This window comes from Dipodomys merriami, unplaced genomic scaffold (assembly GCF_024711535.1).
Source record: "Dipodomys merriami isolate MVZ:Mamm:240054 unplaced genomic scaffold, mDipMer1.0.p SCAF_56, whole genome shotgun sequence".
Taxonomy (NCBI): domain Eukaryota; kingdom Metazoa; phylum Chordata; class Mammalia; order Rodentia; family Heteromyidae; genus Dipodomys; species Dipodomys merriami.
Window position 1 is genome coordinate 6,518,166 of NW_027206135.1, and position 10,564 is coordinate 6,528,729.

At 43.2% G+C, this 10,564-nt stretch overlaps 1 protein-coding gene across 1 annotated transcript in view; it reads left to right on the forward strand.

Annotated features, from left to right (window-relative positions):
- The window catches only part of Cd244 (CD244 molecule), a 31,862-nt gene extending 23,813 nt beyond the window's left edge, over positions 1-8,049 (forward strand). The window contains exons 4-9 of the mRNA XM_070000043.1: positions 234-338; positions 719-786; positions 2,847-2,912; positions 4,439-4,504; positions 5,718-5,762; positions 7,065-8,049. Coding sequence (XP_069856144.1) covers positions 234-338; positions 719-786; positions 2,847-2,912; positions 4,439-4,504; positions 5,718-5,762; positions 7,065-7,103 — 389 coding nt within the window. The 3' untranslated portion in view covers positions 7,104-8,049. The remainder of the gene's footprint in view (positions 1-233; positions 339-718; positions 787-2,846; positions 2,913-4,438; positions 4,505-5,717; positions 5,763-7,064) is intronic.
- Positions 8,050-10,564: the final 2,515 nt, after the last annotated feature.

Below are 10,564 nucleotides of genomic sequence, written 5' to 3' on the forward strand. Positions count from 1 at the left end.
GTTCATTTTATTTTATTTATCTTTGTTTCATTTTATTTTGGGATAGGGTCTTGATAACTGTTGCCAGGGTTAGCTTTGAACTCATGATCTTCCTGCCTCCGGAATAGCTAGTATTATAGGCCTGTACCCTCATGTGTTGGCTAGGGAATGGGTTTTGAGACCGTCCCTGTAGCTATGAGAAGCAAGAAGAGGAGGAGTGAGGACTTAGTTCTTCTGCATTCTGTATTCCTCAGCATCCCGATTTCTGCTCTTTTTGGTGATCATCCTGGTTCTAATCATACTGTTCGTTGGAAGCCTGTCTGGCTGGTATGTGTGGGAGCAGAAGAAGAAGCAATCACGTAAGTGCCATGGCCTTGAAGGGGACCAGTCCCTGAGGCATCAAATGCCCTGTGTCCAGTAGAATGTGTCAGGATGAACAGCCTGTCATCTTCCCAGAGGAGTGTTGGGATATGTGTGCATGCTTCATGGAAGGCAGTAGTGGCTGCACGATATTTACAGGCTGATGCTCAGTATGTAGATTTATGTGCAGGTGCTGAGTTTGATGGAAGAAGGATGTCAAGTGTAGGTGCTCCACTGTGCTCTTTGTATATTCTGGAAGAGCACTAATCTATCTCCTTTCTAGAGCCATTCTCAAAGTCTTGGTAGAACTGTGGAGGCCTAAACAAGAGACTCCCTGGAGGTTTTTGAAGTGCTGTTCTTTGCTTCCTTCCTACAACAGAGACCCGTTCCCAGAGAATTCTGACTGTTTATGAAGATGTCAAAGACCTGCAAGTCACGAGGAATCAAGTATGGCACTCTTGTGGGACTCTCTTAACTGGTCTGCAGGATGATCTTTGGAGAATGGCCATTCAGAATAGGGTGACAAAGAGAAGTGGACAATTGTCATTTCAAAGTGATGCTCAGCTTTCTCTCATCTATTTTTCCTAATGTTTCAAAGCTCTAGTTATAGAGGAAAAGGGAAAAAAGAAGGGATCAGGAAAAATGAAAAGGAGAGAGAAATAATGGTATCATGATGCAGAATTATACCTGCTGAGAGGGGATGGAGCACAACTCCCAGATTGCACCTCATTTCTGCCCAGTCTTGCCAGCAGGACTGAATGTCCTCTTCTATTTATTCTCAAAGATAAGAACTTATTTCTGTGGATTCCTTGATCATTACCCAAGCTGGTAGGCATGATCAGTCAATGCATACATTTTGTAGTTGATGCACTGGTCCATGATCATAGTCTTTTGGAAAGAAGAGGCCCAAATCTGGCTGAGATACCAGAGTGAGAAATCAGTTTGGTTGAGAGTCAATGGACCAGAGGCTTCTTCTCACCAGCTCATTGTAGGTAATGACCAGCTCTTCAAGTCAATCAAGAATGTAGACAGGAAGGAAGTTACAGAGGGACTGATGCCTCCATTACTGTGCCCCTGAGCAGGGCAGGATGTGGTGGCAGGCCTTTGGAAAGGCCCAGACCAGTTAGGCAGTGCTGGGGGTGGGAGAGTGTGGATGAAGGGTGATGGGAGTAAGAAAGAAGTGACCTTTTCCCACTGCCATGAAGTACTTGTGGTCTTCTGTGCCAGTCACATGAGGGTAGCATTGTTAAGCCTGGCAGAACAGGCTGTTAGCTCAAAGAGAATGAGGGCAGATCCTCTAGACTATTTCATTATCTGGGAATACTGTGGTGTGAAAACCAGAAAGGAGAATATTTCTCCTACTGCTATGGGGCTGTGGTACAACTTCCTGTGAATCCACACATATAGACACAGATGCCCAAAGGCTTGCTGGAAACAGCCTTTTCTTCCAAAATGAAGATGCTTTAGATGAGGTCAAACTGAAGGGTCACAGGAGAAAAGCTCCATTTAGAGCAATGGAAACTTCTTGGGGATTCAGTTTATGTTGTCCTTAACTTGGGAGGGGGGGAGGGTTGTCCCTGCCTGACAGCTGTCAACCTAGCATCTCTCCATTGTCCTCCAGTTTTGTCACAATGGCCTGAATCCCAAATTTCATGTGTTTTTACTTGGTCCCAGCTCCCACCTGTCTGGAGACAGTTCACCTGGGCTTGGACAGAAGAGAAAGCAACAAACTCCCATTTCATGAGAGATGTTCATGACCCTACCTGCCAAGGATGGTTTACTTTTCTCTGCTTCTCAGCTTTGCCTTGCTTCTCGGGAGCTTAGCTTCTATCTTGCCTGATGAACCTTTCTGGCCTCTCTCACTCTCCACCTAGAGCCACCAAACTAGCAGTGGGCACCCAGGGATATGCAGGATGAAATATTTCTGCCTCTACTCTCCTATGGGGGAAAAGCATGAGGAGGGAAGCAGGAAGGGCCCAGTGCCCTTGCCCTTGGCCTTGGGGCCAGGGCTCCACCCAGCACTGGAGGCACTCAGAGGCTGGTTTGAGGGTAAGAAGCTAGCCATAAAGTCTGGATCTCAAAGGGATCTCTTAAAAATGTTTAAACCCTCTGAATTTCAGTGCCTCTAGGAACAGCTCAATTACAACACTACCTAGAGTTCTGCCAGTTGTCAGTGCTTCTGTAGCAAATTTAATCCAGAAGTCAGAAAAAGCACAGGAGAGTTTCTAAGTTACTGAAGTGAAGGCAGGGGCAAGGAGTCCTTTGGGCATGTGGCTTGAATCCTGTCACACCTGTGTGGTTCCTTACTCTTGATACTGCTCCACCACTAATTGCTCTTCGTGTCTTTTCTCATTCTGGGGTATCCAATGATGAGGCTCTCTCCATCCTACCATCTCCTTTCTCCTGGAGTCCCCTTTTCTTTGTGTTGTCTCTCTACTCACTCCAAACCTGGACAGGATCTGCTGTCTGCTCTTGTCACCTCATGTGTCTAACTGTTCCTTGTACAGAAGCAGAATGAAGAGCAGAAATCTCCTGGAGAAGAGAGCACCATCTACTCTATGGTCGAGCTCCAGGTACCACTCTGGTTTCTCTAATCCCTTCCATTCTTTATCCATGGGGCTTCCTAATTCATACCCTTGAATGGCAGAATGAGATTTTAGTGCTCCCCAGGTCCAGAAGACAGTGTCCCCATTGGTGCATTAACAAATTATCTGGAGTAGTATGTTCTGGAGTGTTTTAAACAGCTGAAAGCCCAATGCAGGCCCTCCTCCTTCTCTCAAACTTGCCAGAAGGCCTAGCTTATCTTGTTACAGGACCTAACTTTTGTTTTCTTTATGGCTAATTCTAATAATTGAAGCCTCTATACTATTTATCCCCTTTACCCATTAAAACTATTTTCAGAGCTGGTGGCTCACGCCTGTAATCCTAGCTACTCAAGAGGCTGAGATCTAAGGACTGAGGTTGTCAGCCAGCTCAGACAGAAATGTCCATGAGATTTTGTCTCTGATTAACTAGAAAAAAGCTAGAAATGGAGATATGGATCAAGTGCTAGAGTGCCAGCCTTGAATGAAAAGCCAAGTGAGAGTGAGAGGTCCTGAGTTCAGGCCCCAGGAAAGAATCCACATGCCAGTCCCTTTATCTTATTTAGAATTAATGGTAATATTCATTTTTTAATAAATCTCATGTGATAGCCTCATAATGTAGTCCTAATACTTTACAGGTTAAACCCCATATTATAGATGAGGAAACTGAGAGACAGGTTAACTAATATGTGTAAGACCGTACAGCTGGGTAGTAGCAAAGCTGAGCCAATGGCTTCTGAATTTGCACTTTACCTCATTCTACACTGGCTCTAATATCCTAAGACAACAGAAATTTGCTCATCCTCTAATACTGATACCTAAGATGACTTTGTTGAGAAGTGAGGGCAGGAAATCTCTTCCAAAGGATGCTAAAAATTTGTATAAAAATGGAAGATCAGGAGCAGCAATGTTCTCAAGCTTCTTGGACTACATAGTATGTGCTCAAGAAATTGCATTATAATTAATATCTTCCAACTTTCTGGCTTCAGCCACACTGAACTCTAGGGAAAGGAAAACAAGAACTCTTGGACTAGAGTATCCTGTGAAAATCACCTTCCTCTTCTTGACCATATTAAAAGGGAGAATGGCTTTACCTGTCCTAGAGGACACTTATTCCAGGTCTCATGTTGCCAGAGGGAAACATTAAGCTGTTGAAGGAAAACTAAGCTGTTGAGGAAAAGTATCCTAGCGATCTTGGCCATTCCTGTGCATACAGTATTTTGATATGGAATTTTCAGTCTTCTGTAACCTTATCTGTGGCCGGAGAAAATTCCAGTCCTTTCCATGTTACAGGAGTGGAATAAGGATCAAGAAAGAATATATATACAAGACACATGCTCAACATATGGGAGCTGTCATTAGTTGTGACATTAGATTGACAGACCTCCTGGCTAGTCTAAGGTTCTTCCCACTAACACAGCTTTCACGTAGGCAGGGTTGAGGCAGAGGGATGAAGGAGATAATCTCCCCAGGGTTGTTTTGGATCTGTTTCTGAAATACTTTTGTCTTCTAATTAGTGTTCAGCCTCCACATCACAAGAAACTACTAAAACATTATATTCAATGATACATCATTCTCGGAAGGTGAGTCTCATCCTCTGGGGATACAGATGTGTATTTTGCATGTGCACATGTGGGTGTGTTTGCAGAGTAAGTGTGCAAGTCCAATGAGTTGTCTTCCATTGTGAATGTCTGAGCAGCTTCTTTTAAATGTTAATGGACCAAGAAGAAGAAGTACCTTTCTGCTTCTGGCTAAAGAAAAATAATAGTTGTGAGACTCAGCCATGGATTATAGGGTTTCCTCGGACTTCTTGAGAGAGACAAAGGACAGAGATAGAAAAGAGATCTTTTGTGCAGTGATTAAAAGATCTTTAGTAGGCCAGCTGGGGCTGTGGTGAGAGAGATACTGGATGTTTTCCATTATCCAGTATTTCCTAGAGTTGGAAAAGTGGAATGCAGTAGAGAAACACAATGTTGACTTCCAGGGTTCAAAGGTTCTTGTTAGTCCTCTGATGGTGCAGGTTTCTGGACTAGGGTAGCTATAATGGTTCACTCAAATCTTTCTCTAAACTAAGCTCAGACATAGCTCACATATGTACTTGGGACCACTGAAGTGAGTATCCCAGGGGCCCATGCTCATCCTGTATGTGTGTGGGGGGGGTGGGTGTGAGGGTGCTGGTCTTGGGGCTTGAACGCAGGCTCTGGGTGCTGTCCTTGAGCATTTTTGCTCAAGGCTGATGCTCTACCACTTGAACCACAGCTCCACTCCTGGCGGCTTTTTTGTAATTTATTGAAGATAAGAGTCTCAAAGACTTTTCCTGCCTTGGCTGGCTTCAAGCCACAGTGCTTGGATCATGGCCTTCTGAATAGCTAGGACCATAAGCATGAGGTACTGGCACGCCACTCCATGCTCATCTTTTTAACAGGTGTGGAAGGGGATAAGGAGAGAAGGTATTGCCATGAGTGAGCCACAGGATGAAATTATAAGCTAGAGTATGGCAGAGCAAGCAGGAACTTGGGACTCCATGAAACTGTAGAAGGCCATACAAGTCAGGGGTATGTGTTTGAAGGGCTTTAAGACAGATGTTCAGATTTTTCACTCACTTCCTTCCAACAAGTCATTCAACCAACGTAGGTCTCGCCATGAGAGATAGTTATGAGGCCATAAGATGTTTTCAGGTGCCAGATTTAAATGCTTTGGATTCCATTATGAAAACTCTACCTATTACTGGAGTGCTTCTTAGAGACAATATACATATTTATTTTTAACCCTCTGAATTTCTATTTTGGAATCAAGAAGAGGAATCACAGTTCTTCTGGCACTTGCACCATCTACGAAGAGGTAAGATTCTGGAACTCTACAAGCAAGTCTAGAAGGATCCAACCACAAAGGGTACAGTTACAAAAGGGTCATCCATAGAGTCTCAGAGTTGTAGGGATTGCAAGGACCCTCTAAACCAAATGAAGACACGGAAGCTCCATAAGAGTAGAGATCTAACCCAAGTTTACATCATGTGGTTAGAGTTGACTAGTAGGTATCTTGGATTCAAAACTAGGGCTTTGCCCAAGCTAGTTTGTAGGCTATGGACTACAAATGGGGCATCTTCCTTGAAAGAGTGCATGTGTGGGGACACAGGGGAGGGTTTAAGAGGGGAAAATAGGATTTTCTTAAGTCAGCTAGTGGTTAGGAATCATTTAGGGAGGTAGGTGAGCTTAAGCTTCTGCTGAGGTGAACACTGATCAAAGTGACCACTGAGCTTGGCCACTGAATTGATTCCCATCTATAAAGCAATCTGCTAGTGTCTTCACATAATGTGATCTTATTAAGTGCTCACAGAATACTATAAGCTAGCTATTATCATACTCCTCTCCTCCCTACCTCCTGTGTTTTGTGCTGCTGTGGATTCAACTCAGGACCTTGCATATCCTAAGTAAGTGCTATACCACATAGCTACATCCCTAGCCTCCATTTATATTGAGAAAAATTAAGGCATGGGAATTACCTTTACCCATTAGCCTCATATGATATGTAAACCTCCATCTGTATCCAATGAAAATGTTGTTGAAAGCTGGGCACCAGTGGCTCACACCTAAAATCCTAGCTACTCAGGAGGCTGAGATCTGAGGATTGCGGTTCAAAGCCAGCCCAAGCAGGAAAGTGCATGAGACTCTTATCTCTAATTAAATCACAGAAAACTGAAACTGGTGCTGTGGCTCAAAGTGGTTGAGTACTAGTCTGAATGAAAAAGCTCAGTGACAGTGCCCAGGCCTTGCATTCAAGCCCCACAACCAACAAAAAAATGTCTTTGGCCCCAGAGGAGAGGCTGAGTGGGTGCATTCAGGAATCACTAGCTCTTGGGTGACATTCCAACATTAGAGTCCAATGTTTAACCCCCTGAGTAGTGCAGGCGGTTAAAGGACATGGTATGGGCCAAGTGATATGAGGGAATACAAAGCTGCAGTCTGTAGTTGAAAGAGCACTGGAATTGGAGCAAGAAGAACTGAGTAGAAATTCATATGAAGTAAAAGACTTTAAGCTTCATTTTCTTAATTTATGTGGTGGGGATACTCATCCACATCCTAGGGGAGCATTATAAGGATCTTCAGGTATGAGGGTCTGAAAGATTCCCCTTTTCTTCTGCAGGTTGGAAATCAATGCCCCAAGGACCATAACCCTTCCTGACTGAGCCACAAGGAGCTGGAGAGCTTTGATATTTACCCCTAAATGTTGCAGCCGATCTTGCCTTCTTTTATACCTGCTCTGGGAATCAACACAACAAATGATGTCATATGTATCTATGTATCTATATGTATCTATATGTATCTATGGAACAAACTCGTGAATGGAAATAATACCGAAATGTACTCAGGGTCTATATTTTGTTTAGAAAATGATTTCTAACAGTCCCTACAAGAGCAATTTGTAGACCAGACAAGAATGGGTGGAGAGGTTGAGTTGGTCACATTCTGGCTTATTTTGTCTATAAAGCTCTATGAACATGTAGAGTAGAGATACCCTCCTTCTATTTCTAACCTGTTCCATTTCTGGGTCCTCCCCTTGCTCAGGATCACCTTCCACAGCAAGGTCAAGGAAAGAGATGGTTACTCCAAGAAAGAGGAAGCCACTTTCCCCCATGAGGCCGTGATTTCCGCTGTTAGTTGGCTGGCAGCTCTTGCTGAAAATCAGAGCCTGGGCTTCACTCAAATGCAGGGGACCCCTCTCCCCCATTTTCACCTTTCCCTTTGGCCAATTGACCATAAGGGGCAGCAAGGCAGGAAAGAGAGGTGATGTAGAACCGGTCCATCTTTGAATAGAAAAATCACCCAGAGTACTCACTGTCTTGGTAATTTGGTGATTGAGGCCAAATTTATCTACAGTGTGATGTTTGATTGACAATGGCACATGATTAGATACATATTTTGTGTTATTTACAGGAGCAGCCTCTTAGAAACCACATTCTATTTAAGTTCTAGGTCTGTCGGATGGTCCCATGGTATACCCTGGAGGGAAGGCTCAGATGTTGAGAGCTGAAGATGAGGCAGACACTATGCTGGGTTCCCTGTGTTTTCAAGCCAACCCCTTCAGCAAGCTGTGGGGATCAAGATTTAGAGTCTAAGACCAAGGAAGAGTTGAGGGTAAACTAGGACTTACTGCAGACTCCTGCAGATGCTGCTGCTTAGAAGCTGGTACTTCAATCATTTCACCCTGCATTTAGCATGTAAATGTAATATACAATTTTTAATGTTAGATAGAGGCAGTTTGAATTCTTTGCCTGGATTGAATTTATGCTTCTTCTCTATACTGAATTTTTATCTCTGCAGCAGCCAAAGGCACTTATGGGTGATCAATCAACACACATCTGTTAAATTCTGCTGGAAGGGCCTGACTTTGGGGTGGGCTACTAGACCTTGCACACATTGTGGAACAGAGAACCAGGCACTTGGTTCCATGAGTCTCATGAAGACAGCCAAGGCATGTACTCACTCATGCCCAGTCTCATCCCTCACCTTTGGAAACATGGCCAGACCGGCTTCTTCCTAGAGACAAATGCAGATCACATCTTAAAACAAGTATAAAAAGTGAGAAACCAGATAAATAAATGCCCAAAATGGCTAGAGACTGAGAGAAGTATTGGGGCTGCATTGTAGAGTCAAGGAGTTTGGTGAACAGAGGCAGCAAAAAACAATGGGAGTACGAACACTCTATTTAACCCCAGAGATACTGACTACTGGCGGTTCAAGTGTTGAATACCATGTAGATCTTGAGATAGCCGGAAATGCTGCAGTGTGGAATACATACTATAGTGTGCAAATTTTAAACCTCACCAAGATAATGAGCCAAGCAACAAGCAGTAATTAAGCCACTTACTAAGTATGAAGAACTTCCTGAGCCACTGGGAACATCCAGTGAAGACCAGAGAAAACATATTGACTCCAAGGCCATAGAGTATCATGAATAGGAGTCAAACATAGCACATCTTACAGGGAAGGGATTACCTGGCCACAGCTGCAGGGAGAGGACTGATGCTGTCACTGGAGACTGTATCTAGACCAAGAAGAAGGGAAGCTCTTTTGGATAAATATGAATATCTTATGTGGAAGAGGTATTTTAAGCACTTTAAGGAACTGTCAAATGAGCAATACACACAGTTGTTTAAAAAATAATCAGCAGTACAGAAAGTCCACAGTAAAAAATATTTTCTCTTGACTTGGGATTCCTAATTCCTTCCCTAGAGGTAGTCACTGGTAAGACTTTTTTTTTGGGGGGGGGTCCGGGTGTGGGGCCTGAACTATGGGCCTGGGTGCTGTCCCTCAGCTCTTCAGCTCAAGGCTACCACGCTACCACTTGAGCCATAGCACCACTTCTGGCTTTTTTTTTCCTGCTTATGTGGTGCTGAGGAATCAAACCCAGGGCCTCATGCATGCAAAGCAAGCGCTCTACCACTAAGCCACCTACCCAGACCCCCACTGGTAAGACTTTTAAAAAATATTTTCTTTAAAACTTCTCTATGCCTATACAAGTATATAGACACATCTTATCTAACTCAACTATTACCATATAATATAGTATCCTGGGATTTTTTTTTATTCAATACTTTATTTTAGTGTATGTTACATATCAGTGTTTGATTTCTCTATAGAAGATAGAACTTGTCATTGCATGCACATAGTATCATGTATTTAGTTAGATTCCACTAAATGGACATTAGTGGACATTAGTCCACTAAATGGACATTCAGGCTATTCTCTACTTGAAAAAAAGTATTACAGCAAACACCATTGATCTTTGTGTCTTGGCTGGATTCATTTTCACAGCTATTTGGACTGTATGAAGGGTGGTTAGTTCACATCCACTCCAACATTTGACTGCCTATGATAGAGTTTTGAGTTGAGAAGAGTAAATGCTATGAATATGCAAGAGACAAATAGAGAAATATTTAAAGCCCATAGGCTGCAAGAAGAAGCTTAGTATCTGGAATATTAATATGCTAAGGAGACCCTTCAGGTGACAAGAAGGATAGTGTCACATCCAGGTATGTCTGCCTCAATTTAGGACATTGTGATATACTACTGTCTGCAAGGGCACCAAGGTTTATGAGGTCCTCCTGCTTCTCCAACCCTATGATACCAGGAGAGAGGTAGTAGCTGCTTGTTTTTCAGATAAGATTTTTGTAGAGATTTCAGAAGATGCATCAGCATCCTTGTGATATGGTAGTGGTACCACTTACAAACCAAAAGAGCACACAAGGGCATAGTTAATAAAACCTTGAAGACTTGTTTCCTCAGCTCTGTATTGGTAGCAAAAGGAAGAAATAGTCATGTTCAGTCTAGTGCAGAAGTAGAGTCATGTGAAAAAGCCTTCATAGAGTCTCCTAAAGGTTAAGGCTTGGGGATGAATTCTGTGCAGGAAACAGTACATGGATTTACTGCAACAACTCCAAGGGGATTAAGACAATGACAATAAAATATCTTTAACAAGCTACTGCTCTGTTAGGTTGTGGTGGTATTCTCCTCTAATTCTGGCACTTCAAAGCAGGGGGATTGTGAGTTTGGTAGAAACAAGACCCTATCTGAAAAAGAATGACAGAGAAGAAGAGGAGCAAAAGAAGCAGCAGCTGCTGAATAATTCAGTCTCTACCTAGA